Here is a 20,533-nt window from a genome sequence, read left to right on the forward strand (position 1 = left end):
TCTTGTGTGAATTGACTGAGAGAAGATTTACGTAACTGAGTGAGAGTCTGGCTGATAATTAGTGATAAATATATAGGAAAATAACTAGATAAAACAAGAAAGCTGTTACTAATCCTAAAGAAAACAAAAGTTGTACACAAATTGAAAAGAGATCATAGTATACAATAGGGTTTAGGTGTCAATAACTTTTGCCTTGTTAAAATACGCAAACACTTAAAATTCATCTAACTAAAATTACAACATATCTATATAGGAAGGATGGAGGGATAAGAAGTAGACATGTGTGGGTGGTGGATGGTATGTGTGAGAGACAGAGGAGTGATGTATCTACAAGCCAAGAAATGCCAAGGGTTGCCTACAACCACCTGAAGCTAGGACAGTAGCATGGGCCAGTTCCTTCCTTGGAGCCACCCGAAGGAACCAACCCCACTGACAACTTGATTTCAGGCTCCTAGCCTCCATTTATTTGTTTCAAGCCACCCAGTCTGTGGTACTTTGTTATATAGCTGCCCCAGCAATCAATACGCTGACCTTAAAGAATCTGACCAGCCATCCCTGCCATCCTGTACCCATCTTCCCGCCACTACTTGAACGTGAGTTTACTCCCATTTATTTTTTTGAAAAGATTTTATTTATTTATTTGACACAGAGAGGAAGAGAGCACAAGCAGGGGGAGGGGCAAAGGGAGAGGGAGAAGCAGACTCCCCACTGAGCAGGGAGCCTGACGTGGGGCTCGATCCCAGGATCCCTGGATCATGACCTGAGCCGAAGGCAGACGCTTAACCAAATGAGCCACCCAGGCGCCTCACTCCCATTTATTTTAAAGAGCAATCCCCCAATATTCTTACAACACAACATGCAAAAAAGCAAAGAATTACCTGCAACAGAAAGTTTAAAAAGTGAAGGACACCTTAACAAAGCAAAAACTGTACTCAACTTGCTAAATCTTGCCACCCTAATGGTAGGAAAATATCAAAACCAAAATGAGGCAGACTTTAAAGTGCTAGGATACATGAAAAGATATTTTACTTTCTCTTATAATCTCTTCAGTAAGGTTAATATTTACTTAAGATCCCCACCTTTTAATGCTTTATCAAAATTTTTCTCTTTTACAAGATGCTTTCTAAGGGTTTTATTGAAATTGCCTTTTTGAAACAGTGAAATGAGTTGTGGCTGATTTTATTCTAGGCACCAAGAGGAAATAATGTGCTGCAGAATTTATTCCATTCAGCCCTGAAAACCTGAAATGCAATCATCAATCACAGACTTGCACTCTTTCCTAATGAAAAAAAGATGATTCCTAATATATTTTAGGAACAAGTACTCTAAAACACTCAAATTATGGAAGAAAGAGGCCACCTCAAAGAGTAAAGCAGTCCCTTCACTGGCAAGATTTAAGAGGGATATTAAGAACGGGTTCTCTGAAAAGGAATTGTGTTTATTAGAATGTTAGGCAGAGTTTTCAAATTTTAAATCACAAGCTATTAATAGATTGTGAAATAAATATAATGGGTTATGACTAGTGTATATATATATATTATTTTTTTTTAAAGATTTTATTTATTTGTCAGAGAGAGCAAGCAAGCACTAGCAGGGGGGAGTGGCAGGCAGAGGGAGAAGCAGGCTTCCTGCTGAGCAAGGAGCCTGATGTGGGAATCGATCCCAGGACCCTGGGATCATGACCTGAGCTGAAGGCAGACGCTTAACCCACTGAGCCACCCAGGCGTCCCTGACTAGTATATTTTTAGTGGAATTTAATGAAATGGAATAGAATAGAAAATTGTGGGGTGCAAAGCATGACTTATATGCAAGGGCTGGTTCATGCAACTTTCATTCATATATTTATCTTATATATTATGTATTTTTATATTATATATTATATTTATATATTATATACACACACGCGCGCACGCATAAAGTTACCCGTGTATTGAGTTGTGATGCAAACTTTGTTTCTTACTATGGGTCACATTCAAAAAGGTTTGAAAAGATCTTAGCGGGTAAACTGGACACCAAACAAGCAGCCAGCCAGATGCATCCTGCAGGCAGAGAAGACCTGGGCCCAAGGCCTGCTTTAGCAGGTGGAGCTTGGTTGAGACCCGGCTACCCAGAGCACTTTCCAGCACAGGGCCGAGCCAGTGCTGTGGGGAAATCCCACTGTGAGATCACCAGGAAGGAACCCAGAGGATGAGTTCAGTCTGGTTGAAAGTAGAGGGCAGAAGATACTGTATAATAAAGGCAGACAGAAAACACCAAATAGGCCCAGGCAGTTAATTCAAGAATGAAAAATAATTTATCACTATGCAGAAAAGCATCTCTCATCCTCCCCAAAGTGATTTTGTTTGGCTTTGAAGCCAATTACATTCAAGAGAGATAATAAAGTAATGCCTATGAACAGTGGTCTGTACCAATAATGTTTATTTCATGTCCTTGGGACATAGTTTCAGAGTACTTCTTAAAAAACAATTTGGCACTAAAGCGGAAAAGTCAGTTTAGGATTTTTCTTTGTGAATCATAAAAAAAATTGCAGGATGTGTTACCTCACATGTTGCCAGAAAACAAAATTAATGAATAAACTAAGTTTCAATTATGAGCCAACCTTGCAAGCTATCAACATGCCACGTGCATTAAACACGCCCAAGTTTTAATCGAGAGTTATATTGTTCTGAAAATAAAAGTTGACCCCCACCCCCAAAACTGAATGCAATCCCAGCCTCTGCATCTTTTCTGACCAATGACAGGCCATGGTAAAAAACCAAGAGGAAAAGATTCAAACTGGATTCAGTAATATTCAATATCTCTCCCATGTCAACAAGTTCTCCAAAGAAGGTAAAACAGCAAACTCCCCATTTGGTTTTTCAAAATCATGGCCAAAAGTATAGGGCAGGAAGATATTAAAGTTATTATAAAGTTTTCACAATTATCTGTGGATTTATTCTTATCTTCTCCTTTCCCCAGATTGTTTTCTTCTAAGGGTGAATTTCCTGTAAATGAATCACAGACATGAACTCAAAATTGCTCACTCCATTGTTACAAGCCCGAATGGTTATCCACGCTTCCTCAAGAATCTTTTTCTCTTTTTCTAACTATTTAGAGAAACAGGAGGATTCTCTCAAGCTGATGCTTTCCTCTTGGAGTGCTGCCTGCACGAAGTTTCATTTTGGCTTCAGTTCCACAAAGTAACATGAAGACACCCATGTGGCTATAATACTCTGTCAGGCCCTTGCCTTTTCTTTTCACTCCTGTGATTGCTATTCATTTATTTACTGTGGTAGGCCTACTTTACTTAAATCTGACCTTCTTTGAACTTTCCTTCTACATTTTTCTATCATCAACAGAAGTTATGTATACTGGACTTGAAAGCCTATTTTATATTTGATAAAATCTTTTTTGTGGTGACTTTTTTTTTTTTAAGTCACAATACACTCATGGCAAACAGGAAGTAGCTAAAAATAACACTTGAGAGTTGTGAACTCAGTATCTCCTCTTGGGTTCATAGGCATTTCATACTCAGTATATCCAAAACCAAACCCTTTATTAGCACTCCCCAACAGTTCCAAGTGTTGCCATCTCACTGAAAGGCCTCATCATTCTCTCAGCATCCCATGAAGAAATTCCTTCGTCCTCTCTGTCCTCCAATACAGTTGTCAAGTCTTATACACGCAAATTCTTAAGGCTTTCTGGAACCCAGCATTTCTTTCCATTCTCAGAGCCCCTATTCCGGGCTCTCATCTGGATAAACACAAAGGGCCTCACTGGTCTTTCTGGTTTGACTTCTGCAATCTACTCTCCACATGTGGTCAGAGACTTCCTAAAACACAAAGCTGTCACATGGAGAAAACACCAGCCATTTTGTCTCCTGATGAGAACACAGCTGCCGCCCACGCCTGTATCAGCGCGATCACAACAGTTGGCTAAGGCTTCTAAGCCTAAGTCAGTGTGCAGGGAACAGCAAGGGCCAAGGCGCCCCCAGAGCTACACCATGAGCTACAGTCAGCAACCTCCAGACCGTGGGGAGCTGTGCAGGCCAAAGGTCCCAGGTTCTTCCATAGATAAATTGTAACAAAAATAGATGGAGGAGACATAGCATATAAAAAACAAAAAGGCTTAGTTAACCTTTCAAAACGAGCAAGACTGAACTTGTGCCTAGGGATGCACACCTGAATGAACTATAAAGAAACACAAGAGCAGAATGACTGAAGCCAGGTTAGGCTCCGTGAGGACAGATGGAACTAGGGTTGCGATGGGAGCCCATGGAGGGGCTTCTCAGAATGGCAGGCAAAGTGCTATTTCTTGGTCTGTGCTGTGGTTACCAGGGAGTTTCCTTTAGTTGCTTTATTAAGCTACACGCTTGCCCATATGGTATTTTGTTTCATTTTGCATTGAAAAGGTTAGCGCGCACACACACACACAAACACACACACACACAAATTGGATCATGTCACTGCCCTGTTAAAAATGTTCAATGGTCTCACAGTGCTTGTAAAGAAAAGTAAAAGCTCCTTCCTTCACATGGTAGATAAGGCCTTGCGGCACCTGGCTCTCTACTCAAAGCCTCAACGATTGCTAGTCTCCTCCCTACATTAAATTTTCAGTTCCTCAAAAATACCGTGCTTTCTTATGTCAGGGCCTTTGAACATAAGTTACTTCTGCTTGGAACAATCAAATGCACTCTCTTTCCCCTTCAGTTGGCTGATTCCTATTTGCCCTTCAGGTGGCAGTGGGAAAGTCTTCCCCGATGCTTTAATGTTGGGTCAAGTACCCTTCCATCTACCCATTACACACTGTACTTTCCCAATCACAGCATTTATCATCTGCATTCATATTTATTAGTGGATATCTTCTGTAGGTCAAGGACAAGGCAAGATGTATAACTTGCCCTCAAATTTTCATATCGCCAGTTCCTAGCAAAATGCCTAGAACAGAATAAGTACACAATAAACATAAATAAAATGAATATGTACACCCATTTATTATAAATGAAAATTACCTTTGTTGGCATCAATTTATAACAAAATATAAGCGAATTAATAAAGATAACAGTAACACTATGCTATATACTCTTTCATTAACTCATTTAATGCTCTAAACAACACTACGAGGTCAGTATTATATTCATCACCAATTCATATGTGAGGAAACTGAGCCATGAAGAAGCCAACTAACACGCTCCAGGTCACAGAACCCATAAATGGGATTAGAACGCAGGCAGTCTGCCTCCACCGACCTTGCTCTAATTCCAATAAACCATCACCTCCCACTGCCCAACTAACATCACTACCATACATTTCAAAGATTGAAGCAGGTGGCTTTAATGGGAAAAAATAAAACAAAACAGAACAAAATTCTATTGAGGTTACTGACAGGGAATACCCATGAATATGATATACATATTAAGATGCTCAATGCCCAGATTTGAGGACCTGGGAAGGAGAGAATAGCAGGTGCAAGGGCACTTCAAAGAGCAGGTAATCTGACTCTCCCGGGAAACTCTGCACTGAGATGTCAAATCCTGACATACCTTTTACTGGCCTCCAACTGGGCAAAGGAACAATATCTCTGTGATTACAGGCTGACGACAGGCAGGTCTTCGGAGCAACAGTGAGGCAGACAAATATGAGTGTCCACGGTGCACAAGGTACCAATCTGATGCAAAGTTATGAAGAGATCCAGGACTTCAGCTCTTTCAATCAAAATAAATACATGCATTCATTCATTTATTAGCATCTTTGTAACCATATATGGCTCTCAGGACTCAAAAGTAAAACATGATGATGGTGCTACCCTCAATAAGCTTATGTGGGGTAGGCAAACAAATAGACCAAGAATTCTAGTACAGACAAAACATCCTATAAGAAGTCTGCATGGTTCCCTTGGCATATCTGAATCACACTGGACAAGGTATGGTTAGAAGCTACAGTCCACAATGTTTCTAGAAAAACATTTTTGGGGGGGCTCCATCTTGAAGATATGTACTCCTGATTAGAGAACCAAGTAGTAAATAACCCAGTTACTACTGCAAACTGACAAATCACATGAACAATAATTGTGGAAATTGAGAAGGGCAACAGGCTATAGAGGAAGGAGAAGTCAAACTGGATCCTAAAGTCTGGGTAGGATTGGAGGGAAAGGAGGAAAGAAAGGGACAGATACATCTGGGAGTCCTGCAAGCAGAAAGGCCAACTCAGCGCTGCTCTGTAAACTTACTGCCGCAAGACTCTGGGCAGAGTTGAAAATGCCAGACAATTTTTTAAATTTTTACCATTTATTTTAGTAAGCTCCATGCCCAATGTGATGCCCAAACTCGAGATTAGAGGAAAAAAGAAAATTTTTAACTTCCCCAGGCCAAAAAAGGACACCTAAAGAATTCTGATGAAAGAACCACACTGTGAGACAGTGTCTCAAATCCAATCAATCTCCGTGCAGATTCTCTGTCCTAAGTCATTCCTTTTTCTCTCCACCCTCACGGTCTTAACTATGGTCTTCACTTCCTTCCTGGACTAATATTCTAAGCTTCTACCTAGTTCCCCTCCTCCTGATTCCTCTCCTTCCAAGCCATCCCACACACAAAGCTTCTAAACCACTGGCTTATGTGGGATAAGCGATGATCTGGCGGCCCCTGACAATGTCTCCTCCTGCTGCCCTAATGCAGAGTATTGACACTGGAAAGGAAAAGGGGAGACGGATGAGAAAGTCTGTGGTAAGCATGGCTAAAACACGTTTCCTTAATGGAAACGGCAGAAGGACATGAAGAAATAAAAAGCCATTCTGAAGATAACTAAGGTAAAATGAACTACCAGGCTTATAAGAGACCCCATGGGCATACTCATGTCATTATCACTCTCTAGGAGTTATAAATATTTGCATAGCATATATTTGCATAGCATATATCTTCTTAGGAAGAATCTAATGTCAGCAAGACCCTACATCTTAGTAGTATTAGAACTCAACAGTTAGGGGCACCTGGGTGGCTCAGTCGTTAAGCGTCTGCCTTCGGCTCAGTCATGATCCCAAGGTCCTGGGATCGAGCCCTGCATCGGGCTCCGTGCTCCTCAGGCAGCCTGCTTCTCTCTCTCCCACTCCCCTGCTTGTGTTCCCTCTCTCGCTGTCTGTCTGTCAAATAAATAAATAAAATATAAAAAAAAAAAAGAAAAAGAACCCAACAGTTATTGGGCACCTGGGTGGCTCAGTTAAGCATTTGCCTTCAGCTCAGGTCATGATCTCAGGGTCCTGGGGTTGAGCCCCGTGTCATGTCGGGCTCCCTGCTCAGTGGGGAGTCTCCCTCTGCCCCTTTCCCCCAGCTTGTGCTCGCTCTCTCTTCTCTCAAATGAATAAATAAAATCTGGAAAAAAAAAGAACTGAATAGTTATTTTACCTAATAGATAAAGCCAACTTTAAAAAAAAATGAATTGGAAGAGAATAAAGATACACACAGAGCACCTGCCAATTAGTATCTTCCCTCAAGATAAGGGGCAAGAAATGCACAAAATTCAAACCTCATGCTTGGTAAGTTTTTCATATTAGAAACATTTAAAAGCCAGATTGTTAAGACTATGTGGAACATTTGTGTTACCCTTGTTTGTATATATGGGGTGAGGGACTCTGACTTAGAACCCTATCAAAAGAGGGACAAAGATTCCCCTGGCCTTAAGCACAGCTCTCTTTGGGCACTCTGAAAGCCCATGTTATACTTAAGAAGGCAAAATGACACTAAAAGGGCAGGAGGCAGGAGAGAGAGGGTCACTCATCGCCAATACTGACTCTCAGAGTCAAACAACAGATCCCACAAAGAAAATTTACTTTGGATTTCTGCTCACTTGTGTATGATTATAGCTGCTGTAAAATATCTTAAATTTGTTGTTAGAAAGCAGCATTGTTAAAACCACTTTATCTTCACTTGCGTTTGAAATAGATGGAGAACACTTTGCTTGTCATGTACTGAACAATCATACTCTAAAGGAGATGGTCAGCTAACCCACACACCTGATGTTGCCTCTCAATTAGCAACTCTTCACAAGCTTCCCCTGGCTATGGGTCACCTGACCTCAATTTTCACCCAATGGCTCCATTTATTATTATACAGCAACAATCTGCCTATTAAATAGCCTTCAAGAAGAGAATTCCCAGTGGCTAGGTTCCTAATATGTGTTTCCATAATGATCATCAGCCTGGCTAGCTCAATAGAGCATGAGACTCAGTCTTGGGGTTGTGAGTTTGAGCCCCACATTGGGGGTAGAGGTTACTAAAAAAAAATAAAATAAATGTAGGATCTCTTTAAAAAAAAAATCTGACCATCCTAAAAGCCTGTAGTCATCAGTTTTAGTCTTCTATTTCCAAGGTAAAAGGGGGTCACTTCTTTTAGATTACAGAATGAAAAGAAGAGAGAAAAAGGCAAAAAGAGAGGCAGGGGGAAGGGTAAAAGGAAGGAGAAACAAGAATGAGAAAAAGTTAGGGGAACTGGGGGCTGGGTTTTCTGAGAGCCCAGCATTTGTCTCCCCAGGTTCACTGGATGTGTTTCCTGGAATCCAATGGTTTCCAGGTGCATTCTGGGCTAAGCCTCCCAGTCTTCACCACTGTTAAGGTCATGAGAGGAAAACCTGATCTTTTCACTCACGGTGTTGGGGCTCCACATGTGGGGACCTAGCTACACCTCCCCCTTCGATTCCCAGCCTTAACGAACAATTCAGAAAAGTAAAAAGTCTGCGAAACAGCTGTAGGGAACTGTACTCGGAGCCCAGCAGGGGCATGCTGAGAAAGACAGGCACACACTTCATTTTGGAATGTACAGGAATGAAACGGATTGGTTCATTTCCATATGCCAGAGGCTTTTCTTTTCTTTTTTTGTCTTTTTCTCTCTTCTTCATTTTACCTTATTATTTTATTTTACTTTATTTTCCAAATACACTCTCAGATGTCACTGTCCAGAAGTCTGCAATCCACAGGCAAGGATTTAGTACTCAGTCAGCTGCAAATGAAAGTACAATTACTTCTCTGTCTGAAAGTTCAGCTTTCTTTGTTTCCCCCACCAGTGATTTCCTGTAGCTGAGACTGGCTCCAATGCGAGAGTGAAGTAATTTCTTTCCTCTGTGATTTATTTTCTGACAATCAGTAAGCAAAACTACTATAAAGAAAGGAGGAAAGCATGATTCAGAATGAATCCTTCTCAAAAACACAACTCCAGAGTGACAGAGCAGGTAAAACAGAGTACTGTGTATCAAGAAACTTGAGAATCAAGCTCCACGTTCATACCTATTTCTGTGTCATGCCAGGTACATAATGCTAAGAGCTTCACATGCATTATCTCACTGCACGGGAAGGATCATCCACATTTTACAGATGAAGACACTGACGTTTACAGAGGTTAAAAAATCTGCCAAAGGATGCATGGCTAATAAAATGGGAGAGTCAAGGCTCAAGCACTGCTCAGCCTCCAAAGACCATTATTCGAGGGCCGTTCCCCAGGGTTTACAATGCTTGGACAAAAGCCTGTTGCCTGGAAATGCACACAGGATAACTAGACGCTATCAACTAGAGCTGAATATATCCTTTTTGTTACAATCCTATCTTCAGTCTCTTGTAAATGCATTCATCTCTTCATATGATTAAGTAAAATAGACTCAACTGAGCCTTTCTTAAGTGCTTCGGGATCCGTAGTGTTTTCCAATAATCATTTGAGTTTTTTGCTTCTTTTGCTTGTTTTTAGTTCTAGATCACAGCAAGAACTTCCTGAGGAGTACAATGGCATCCATCACAAGCTTGAGTGAGATACACGAAGTACAGGGAGGCTTCCTGATACGTATGCAAGATTCTACTGAAAGATTAAGCTAGACTAGGGGGAAAAATGGCCTGTGGCTAAACCATAGATCCATCCCTTCCACCTCCACCAGTATTTCAATGAACTTCACTTTGGAGATGCCTTACCCAGGGATGCTACAGTGTTCATTCATTCACTCACTGGACAGAAGTCTACTTAATGCTGTGCTAAGAAGTGGAGGATCCACATGCGAGCTAAAGCCACAACCTTGCCTTTAGTCTGGTCTGGCACAAAAAACAGACTCACTGGGCACCTGGGTGCCTCAGTCAGTTAAGCATCTGCCTTCTGTTTTTAGGTAATGATTCCAGGGTCCTGGGATCAAGCCCCACATCAGGCTCCCTGCTCAGCGGGGAGTCTGCTTCTCCTTCTGCCTCCCCCCACCGCTTGTGCATGCGCACTCAAATAAATAAAATCTTAAAAGAAAAAAAAAACCGCCTCGTGCAACCCATCACATATGCGCTGTAGGGATGTTCATGAGACTTGTGAAGGTTCTTCACAAAAAAACCAGGAGATATTTCTGTTACTTAGGTCAAGAGTAGTAGTTCTATAGAATAACTGATCTGTTTTTGATCCCATGGACACTCTACACTTCAAAACTTACTGAGCCTACTCTTTTTTTTTTTTAAAGATTTTATTTATTTATTTGACAGAGACACAACGAGAGAGGGAACCCAAGCAGGGGGAGTGGGAGAGGGAGAAGCAGGCTCCCCGCTGAGCAGGGAGCCCGATGCGGGGCTCGATCCCAGGACCCTGGGATCATGACCTGAGCCAAAGGCAGATGCTTAACGACTGAGCCACCCAGGCGCCCCGAGCCTACTCTTTTTAGAGCTAAACAATGCAGGGCCCCCTTTGGCCCACTCATGGTCTGTGAGATGCAACATTTTAGCAACTGTCTCATTCCTAATTTAGCTGATGTCCCCAACCTTTTCCTTCCCTTTTCTTTTTCAGCTACTTTTAATTTGAATCTTATATTTTGTTTCCTTAATCTTCTGGGGGAAATGTATAGTAGAAATAAGTAAATAAAAATATACATATGAAATTTTTAGGGAAGTAGAGTAATATGCGCTGAGTCCCCAAACTCCAAAAATTGACTTTTTAGATATCTTTTAAATCTCTACTAAGAACTGCTTTTATTGTTTTCCTACCTTAAAGTTTAAGCTTTTGGGGGGGGGCTAATGGAGAACATTTATTTGGAGTCTAGCTGTGTTATTTTTTAACTATGTAAGGTCTGAAGGCAGAAATCAACCATTTACACATGAGAGTATCCCCATATGCCAACTGACATATGCAGACCTGCTCTAGTGACTAGGTGACATTATATAAAAAGTGAATTCACTTTAAGTGAATTAAAATGCATCTTCTATTTTTACCAGCTCTAGATGTATGGTCTCAGCTCATTAAGCTTTCTTCAAGTGGCTGCATATTAAGTTCTAATCAAGCCTTTATATAAAATAGCCAACTGCAGCCCAAATCCTAGTTCTCATTTGGAAGATGAGATCTAGAGGGGTCCAAAAAAAGGCTATTCATTCAAAGGTTAAAGACATTTTTGGTGGTGCTGAAAATGATTTGCCACTTTATATGTAAGTTAGAATGATTATCTTTTTAAATTTGATTTTTAGAACTAAGTTAAGAACAAACTTAAATTACTGTTAATTTTACTTTATGAAGAACATGTGAGCCTTAGCAGAAGTCAGAAGAACAAAGGAGTGTGTGAGCGAGGATGTGGCATCTCTGCAAAGGCACACAGACAGGACCCATCTTTCTGTGGTGCCCGATCATCGGGGTACCGGGAGATACACGCAAGTATAACGCTAAAAGAAGAAAGAAGTTTTGCATGCTATTGTTTTTCAATCACTACTATCCTCACAATCAATCTTCCAGATTCCCTTTCTACTTTGCAGTACATGTCACATAAAATGGACATATAACAGGATCAGTATATTAGACAACATTTTCCTTTAACTTTTTCTTTTACAATGGCTCAAGAGCCTTAAATAAGTGAATATATAGATGTTACCTTTTAGCTCTTTACTTACAAAATACTCAAACGAAAAATGAACCATATTAATACATGTGTATGCATGTCTATCTCAGAGGTACTTCTTCTTAATACCAGACAAAAGACACATCACTGTTACATTCCACTAAGCCTTCTCCATTGGCGTTACCATCAGATTCTTATATGCATTAAAAAAGGGCCCTAGGAAGCATCACTGAGCATTTTAATGGAACAAAGCCAAAAGGGAAATTCTGTGAGTTAAACAGATGTTCTAGTTTAGAGAGGCATTTGAACAAAGATGAGTAAAATCTCCAAATAAATCCCAAATACTATTTCCTTAGAGCCTACATATATTAAGTTATAAGACAAACAGGGTCTAAGTACTGAGTTAATACTAATAACAATACTTATCATTAATGTCATTATTCTTATGTACCGAAGGCTTACTAGGTGACAGGAACTGTGCTGAGTACTTTCCATCAACTTGTTTAATCCTCCTAACGAGGCTGTGAGGGAGATATTGCTGCTATTGCCACTTTACATATCAGGATGCTAAGGCACAGACAAATTAAGAATGTCTGTCTGACGTAACACAGCTGAAGAGTGGAAAGCTGAGATTCAAATCCAGGCAGTGAGACTCTGGAGTTAGTACTTTTCTACCGCATCAGGGTGCAGCAAAATAAAACAAACCTTTAAGTCATGAATGAAACTGAGGAAACCTCTCATTGAGTGATCCTTATACTCATTTCTGAGAAGACGGCACAGCCCTAGTTTAGGTTTCAAATACCCAAGGTTTGCACTCCTCACTCTGGGGGCGACTAGTACAATTTCTGGACTATCACTGCATCTATGAATCCCCGGTACCCAGCCTAGTTCATGACACACAATAGATACTCAGTAAAAGTTAGCTGATTGAATGAGTGAGTGAACACAATTTAGTCATTGGTTTTAAAAGGAGTAGAAATGCCCTTCAAGGACAATGGCAAATGTATTCCGTCTGATAAAGCCATTGTAGGAAGCTTTCTAAAAAACAAATCTATGATATTATTGATCTCTTTGGTAAATAAGAGCTACTTCTGTTTTTTCTCTGAAACCAATATAGGTGAACTATATCCTAACACAGTGACAACATCCACAATATACTTCTCTGTGCATTGTGGGAACATATGATTTAGTTGATTTAAACAGGGATAGCTGAATTATAAAAACATTTAAGTTGTCAAAATGTGATTACGTTCAACTACAAATCTAAATGAAAACACAAGAGTCTAGGGGTTGGGTGTGGTAGCTTTTTAAAAAGTTAAAATTTCCAAGGCCTGGGTGACTCAGTTAAGCGTCTGCTTCTGGCTCAGGTCACAATCCCAGGGTCCTGGAATCAAGTCCCACATCAGGCTCCCTGCTCAGCGGGGATTCTGCTTCTCCCTCTTCCTCTGCCCCTCCCCACCACTCGTGCTCTCTCTCTCTAATAAATAAAATCTTAAAAAAAAAAGTTAAAATTTCCATAAAATTATTTAAAAGTAGAACCTAGTAACAGTACTTGCCAAGACAAAATGTTCCAGTAGCTCCACTTTTTCTGCTAAGATCACTTCTGGCACTAGAAACCAGATGTAAAGGTAAATTTTCCATTTCTGACCTTCAGCTTCAAGGAGGTCAAGAGAAAGAAGTCAACTGTTCAGCTCTATTAAATCACAGACGGACTTTTCAGTGACCAGATAATAGCATAGAGTTATACCTATTTTTATCAATACTGCCATGAATATAAAGTACTAGTCTTCTGGCAAATTTATACATACCTCCAATAACCAGTAAACCTCAACTTGTAGAAACAATATGGAAACCACCATTTTTGTTTGAAGTTATTTAATTTTCCCTTCTTTTATCCTAGGAGTCTAATCCTCTCTAATAATAGCATTCATTCAAGTTGGTATTTATACTCCTGAATGATTTATAACGTTTGCACTGGTTTTGTGTAATTCTCTTAATGTTACTGTATTTGTGTTAAAAAAAAAATCTCCATGAAACAATGGTACTTCACAGTTAGCTATGAAGTGAAACAGATGGCTTTATACATTAACTATTCTCTGGAACATTTTCATCAGTATCTTAATCTGACAAATTTAACTTCTCTATCTAAAAAAGGACTTTAAAAGAAAAAGTAGCTTTATAGGCAACGGAGGTTTTTTCCCTCAAATATGTAATGGTTGCCATTTTTAACCAATTACACAATGTCAAGTAATTATAACATTCGATAATATAATCTTGTAGTTCAAATATCAAATAAATTCTCATACATCTTTTATTATCTTTCTTGGTGTCAGGAATAGAGTAAAATCAGTTAATTAGAATCAAAATCAGAAACTACTGCATACATGGCTCAGCTGTGAAACAAACCAAATAAAAAGGTTCTTTCAACCTAAAATATTATAAACTTCAAATTAGTATACATATCTAACAGCAAGTCTTTTTTTTTTAAGATTTTATTTATTTATTTGAGAAAGAGAGAGACAGAGCACAAGCAGGGGGAGAGGCAGAGGGAGAGGGAGAAGTAGACTCCCCGCTGAGCTGGGAGCCCAATGCGGTGCTCGATCCCAGGACCTGGAGATCATGACCTGAGCCAAAGGCAAATGCTTAACCATCTGAGTCACCCAGGCACCCCACAGTAAGTCTTAAAAATTGAGCTCTGATATGGATTTAATGCCAATTCTTCCATAATCTTCTTCACTAAGAAATTCCAGAAAATCCTTCAAACTCCACAAGCAAATAGCATTATCAGTTTGGCAGAAATTTAGGAAAAATTAAATTTCATTACCATATTGATAGAATTCAGGAAGGTTGCAAATTATCATTCTTCACTCCTATGACATGTGATATGTAACTCATCACAGCATTAAACGCATTCACTGATTTTTCTAAGCATTTAAAAATGAGCTGTCTATAGCCCTATAAAAAAGAAGCTTCTGTAATTTTAAAAGGATATTTCATAGAGTTTGTAATTTTTTTGGTGCAACTGTACCATGAATATGTATTAAAACATAATTTGGGTAAGAATACCTACAGAATCCCTAATCAACCCACCCCATATCTTTTTGGGAGTAAGTAGACATGTTCATTATAAACAAATAAAATAAATTTAAGCTAATCAAAAAGGGACAGCAAGCTTGTTTCCAAATCTTGGAACATCTGAAGATAAATTATTATATAGTTAGAATCCCTCACATTTTCCTACAGGTTTGGGCAGTTTGGTAGTTACTGGATAAGCTCTTGTTTATAAATTGGCAGTTAATCCTATCCCAATCCTTTTTAGCTCCTGATTGTCATAAAGTTTAAATAAATCTTAATTAGCTAAAATCTCTTGCTGGCAGAAGGTTTTAACCACTTGCGGGTCAGTAAGAACCTAAAGCCAGATGACCGTAATACATGCTTGTTAACCACGGAGGAAAGAATTCTCAACAATCGAGATAATAGTATTTACTCAACCCAGCAAATTCTGTTTTCTTTGGCGAGGTTGTATCTAAATATTCTCCTGCTAACTTTAAACACGGACATTACTGAGTCTTTTGAAACTATGAGCCATTCATAAGCTGCTAACCCCGCAGATAACAAGGAACCCCACCCCTTCACTCACACACGTATGTGAGAATCTGGCCTCTAAGATTTCAGTGTGTATAAATTCAGTTTCTTTAAATTGCAGAGTGGGGCGCCTGGGTGGCTCAGTTGGTTGAGTGGCTGCCTTCGGCTCAGGTGGTGATCCCAGGGTCCTGGGATCGAGCCCCGCATCGGGCTCCCTGCTCCGCGGGAAGCCTGCTTCTCCCTCTCCCACTCCCCCTGCATGGGTTCCCTCTCTCGCTGTGTCTCTGTCAGATAGATAAATAAAATCTAATAAATAAATAAATAAATTGCAGAGTTGATACAGTAAGAAGAAAAAGACAAAAATCTACCAACTAGGCTGAGCAGCCATCCGCTCCATGTAGTCTTTGGCCATGTCTCGGGCTTCCATGTTCTCAGGATACAGCACGCAAAACATGGCCAAGGCGCCCAAGTTGTTGCCGTAAATTTCATTCCAGCGGGCGCTGTAGTCCTTGGGGTCCCAGGGAGGGAGGTATTCCAAGGGGCTGGACAGCATGGCGTGCACGGCCTCGGTGAGCCGGGCGGCTATGTGCTCGTGGGAGCTGGCCGCCTGCAGCCGGAGCTCCGCCACCTCCGCCCCAGAGAAGTACAGCATCGGGTGGCTGTCGTAGTCGGCATTGGTGAAGGGAATCATGACTTCCGGGTTCTCGTCGGCGATGGAAGCTGACGCCAAGCAAAACAAACATATGAAAAACACACTGGGAGCCCCCCGTGTGTGAGTCCTCATCGTGGCATCAGATCTCCAAAGCTCCAAGGCAGCCAAACCATCTTCGAAAGATCCTATAGGAGGAAAAAGAAAAGAGGGTGTCAACCAGGGGGACATGACAAAGTAGGAAAGACAACCTTGCTTACTGGGAGAGGGTCTAAATATTAAAAACTAAAGCTTAGGAATTTAGATTTTTTAAAAAAAATATAATAAAAATTTGAGCTAGGAAGAGACTTAACTAAAACCTAATAATTTAGTCACAGGAATAAAACGCACAACATAAGGAATACGGTCAATGATATTATTATAATAGCATTGTACGGTGACAGACAGTAGCTGCACTTAAGGTGAACATAGCATAATGTACAAACTTGCCAAATCACTAAGTTGTACACCTGAAACTAATATAACATCGTATGTCAACTATACTCAAATAGGGGCACCTGGGTGGCTCAGTCGGTTAAGCGTCTGCCTTCAGCTCAGGTCATGATCTCAGGGTCCTAGGATCGAGCCCCACATGGGGCTCCTCGCTCAGTGAGGAGCCTGCTTCTCCCTCTCCCTCTCCCCCCACCCTTGCTCATGTTCTCTCTCTCTCTAATAAACAAAATCTTTAAAAAAAAACTATACTCAAAAAAATCTAATAATTTTATTAATTACTTAATCAAGTAAACATGATACTTCACACATGTATTCATTGAGGAAAACAGAACTCTGGACTTAGGGAAACCATATAATATTTGCTCAAGTAGGGAAGACAAACTCTCCTTGGCATTTTTCTCATATTTTAGAACTCAAAAAAGTTTAAATCTTATGTCATTTTTTTTAGACATTAACATGAAAACCACAATAACCAAAAGCTGGTGGTGAAATTTGTCTGAGAATCTGAATGGACATTAGGAAAAAAGAGAAAATCCTGTCTTTCTTAATTATAGGCTTCCATTACTCTGGCTTCTCCCGGCTTCCTAACATTCTACATTCTGAAGCAGGGATTAGGATCAATACATCTGTAAGAGTGTAAGCAGACAAAATATTATGAGTAGGGCTATATCCTCTTTGTGTCAGCAGAAGGTGGGGACAGAGAAGACAAAAGCAGGGTAACGGATGGCCAAGCCCATGCATTCCCTGGGCTGACATCAGCAGGTGTGTATTGAAAGGCCAGACAAGGGGCTGCCAGGACTAGAAACGGACAGGCCCTCATTCAGAAAATAAAATCCCAGAATCAAAAGGCTGAAATAACACGTGTGCATTTTCCCCTTATTATTTGAAACTGCTGCCTACTTTTTCATTTTGCATATGGGATTTTGGTGTCATTCAGTAAGTCAGACATTGAAACCAAGCTCATATTTTCTTGACTGCTTAACTTTCTTAAAAATCCTTTTTTTCAGTGGCACAGGTTAAAAGAACATCTTTCAAATACAAGAATATTTTTAAAAAAGAGAAAAGAAAAAAAACAAAAAACCTCAGCCTAGTCTGTGTCCCACATCTGGGATAAAGCAGGCATAAAATCCCCCAGAGGAAAGTCAGGGAATTCTTAAAATTCTTCAGAGGGGAAAGGTTATAGAAAGCAGACCAGAAAAAGACAGTTTTATGTAAATAATGAACAGTAGTTTTCAATTATTGAAGAGAGAAACTGATGGAGAAAAATCCACCTCCCCAGCTGAACACAAACTATTTTTCTAAGGAAAAGCTGCCTCGTCACATTCATAAGAAAGAAAACCAAAGATGTAACATACAGTGGAGATCAGTCCATATTCTCAACATGCTGTATCTCCAAGAGAAAGGCAATATGGCATCACTTATGGGTACTGCCATTAATTCTAGTATTCTTCATATTTCTGAACGTATTTTAGACTATATATATATATACACACACACATATATGAAACTCAACGGTAGCAAATTTTTGTATTTCAAGAGTCAAACTTGTGATTAATAAAAAAAACTGGTATAGCCACGCTAAAATATATGAAATAGAAATAACTCTTGGACTCTACTCATATTATGTCTAGCACCCAAAGCTTCAAGGCGGCTGGCTAGACCCTTCAAGGTCAGAGACCTGGCCAAAAGAAATAGTCCTCCGTGGCTATGTCTGAGGAGGGGTGTGGTCTCTGGCAACACAGAGACATGGCTGGGTCTAAAGTAATGCTGAGTCCCCACCACCCCCACCTCCACCCCGAAGTTTATTATTTTGCTCTTTTCATTGGACATTCATGCAAACAATTAAAAAAAAAAAGCCTGCCTATATTAAATCCCCCAAAGTCTAAGATTGGATGTTATCAATGGAATTAACACCGTGGAGGGTTTTTAGGCATCTAAAGGGAGGATGAATTGGAAGTTTCCTCTTTAATTGATCCCTACGTGGATAGTATTGAAGAACTTTTCTCAACTACTGGTTTTTGAATCTGTAGCTCACGTTCTAGGTATTTGTGGGAGGCTGGATTTTGGGGGGATGGGTGAGAACCCAGAGGGAGACTGGAATTTCTCTATCTCAGATCCTATACCAACATTCCCTAAAGGTAGCTAAAGCCTGATCAGTTTTACTCTCTCCCTCCTCCCGTACGCATCCTGTCCCATCCTGTACCCAGGTCCAGAGTCACTGAGGTACTGGGGGCTGCTGCAGAGAGGACTCATGCTGTGATCCCAGCCACTTCTGCCACATTGCTTCCTGTTACGTAGGTCATGCCTGAGTATGTTTAAACAGGAAGAGTTGCTCCTGAAGCACAGAACCTCATTAACATGTTGATTTGGGAATCATGCCACCTCAATATGCCAACTGTTATTGAAGGTTCCCTCGTTACTGCTTCAAATTCACGTGAGGGTGTCAGGGCAGCAAGGCTGTGAGCTACCACGCATTTAAAACATAAATTCTTATTGGGATACCATGTGGGCCAGTGCAGAACCCACAGAAATTCTACAGAACAATCAGGCACACAGGCCGCCTGGGAAGAAAGGGCCGGAGCATTCATCATGTTACAGAGTGTGTTGCCTTCCTATTATACTGCACTCAACTCACCCAGCCTCCACTGCTCTCCCGCGATTAAGGCCTTCGTTGATCTAGCCAAAGAGTTCATTTGTTCCGTATCTGGCACATACCAGTATCACATGGAACTGTTTGGGCTGTTTCTACGCTGTGCCTCACAATAGGACTTAGCACTGTGCTCAACAAGGAAAAGGCAGCTCACAGATGCTGGCTAAACTCAATTAACCCTTGGACTTAGGTGTTGGCAGAGTAGACATCATCACTAAAATGAGCAAGGAGAAACTTTATTCCCCCTTATTTGAAGCCAAAGCAAGTTCTGAATTTTTCAGAAAAATATTTCTGCTAGGAAACTAATAGAGGAAAATACTTACAAGGCCGAGAAACTTCTATAGCCTAAAAACAAATTTCAAAGAAAAAAAAAGAAGGGCACCTGGGTGGCTCAGTTGGTTAAGCAACTCCCTTCGGCTCAGGTCATGATCCTGGAGCCCTAGGATCGAGTCCTGCATCGGGCTCTCTGCTCAGGGGGGAGTCTGCTTCTCCCTCTAACCTTCCCCCATCTCATATACTCTCTCTGTCATTCTCGCTCTCTCAAATAAATAAACCTTTAAAAAAAAAGAAAAGAAAGAATTAACTTAATTAAAGTCTAACCCAAACTTTAGGCTGATAACCTAAAGGGAGACATCTACCATCTTAAATCTGTCCAGAAAATTACCCTGAAAAGCCCCCATTTCCAGTCTTTGGGTTTCCCCCTCGAAACTTCTACCGTCAGCCTTCTGCATACCACTCTAGAGCGAAGAGCTGAAATTACATGAAAGGAGTGTTTCTCACGATCATTTTAGGTGGACCATGGATGGACAGGTTTTATGCCAACTTATCTTAATGGGAAAATTATCACCAGTACATCTAACCGGAGATTTCAACAGAGACACAAAGTTCCTGTTCAAAACACATTTACATTTAAAAGTTAAAAAAAAAAATAAGTAAATGGATAGGGCAAAAACTGTTGAAAGTGGTAGCTGAATGACTAAAGTTTGGGAGATGCTGAAATGCTAAGTGAAACAACGACCACTGAGTTTACCAGAAGGGCCAACTCTGACTCTCCCACTGCCCCACCACACACACACACACACACACACACACACACACACACACACGTTGAACAAGTCTGTACTTTCAGATGTCTGTGGGTGATCTCTCAAGCCACTCTCCCCCTAGTTCATGTGTTACAGACAGAGCAGAGCACTGCCGACTCCCTTAAATCTTTAGGTTGCACTTGGCGCAGCTCAAGAGCATGGCATTTTCAATATGGCAACATCATGGGCAATCCCCGGCAGCTGCCACAAATATTTCAGTTTACCCACAAATCAATTCTCAGGATGTTTTTGAATGACTCTATGGAGCCTCATT

At 40.6% G+C, this 20,533-nt stretch overlaps 1 protein-coding gene across 3 annotated transcripts in view; it reads right to left on the reverse strand.

Moving 5' to 3' along the window:
• Positions 1-20,533, reverse strand: part of DSE (dermatan sulfate epimerase) — a 77,613-nt gene that overhangs the window by 33,818 nt on the left and 23,262 nt on the right. The window contains exons 1-2 of one of the 3 annotated variants that reach the window (XM_088023881.1): positions 19,557-19,628; positions 15,752-16,220 (exon numbers count right to left, since the gene is read on the reverse strand). In XM_088023881.1, coding sequence (XP_087880007.1) covers positions 15,752-16,167 — 416 coding nt within the window. In that variant the 5' untranslated portion in view covers positions 16,168-16,220; positions 19,557-19,628. Of the gene's footprint in view, positions 1-5,521; positions 6,629-15,751; positions 16,221-19,556; positions 19,629-20,533 lie in introns of those variants that run through there. The other 2 variants (XM_028117072.2, XM_028117074.2) reach the window with 2 other exon arrangements.

Source organism: Eumetopias jubatus, unplaced genomic scaffold (assembly GCF_037043125.1).
Source record: "Eumetopias jubatus isolate StellerSeaLion01/CBP00866 unplaced genomic scaffold, mEumJub1_p1.0 scaffold_6, whole genome shotgun sequence".
In the NCBI taxonomy this organism is placed as follows: Eukaryota; Metazoa; Chordata; class Mammalia; order Carnivora; family Otariidae; genus Eumetopias; species Eumetopias jubatus.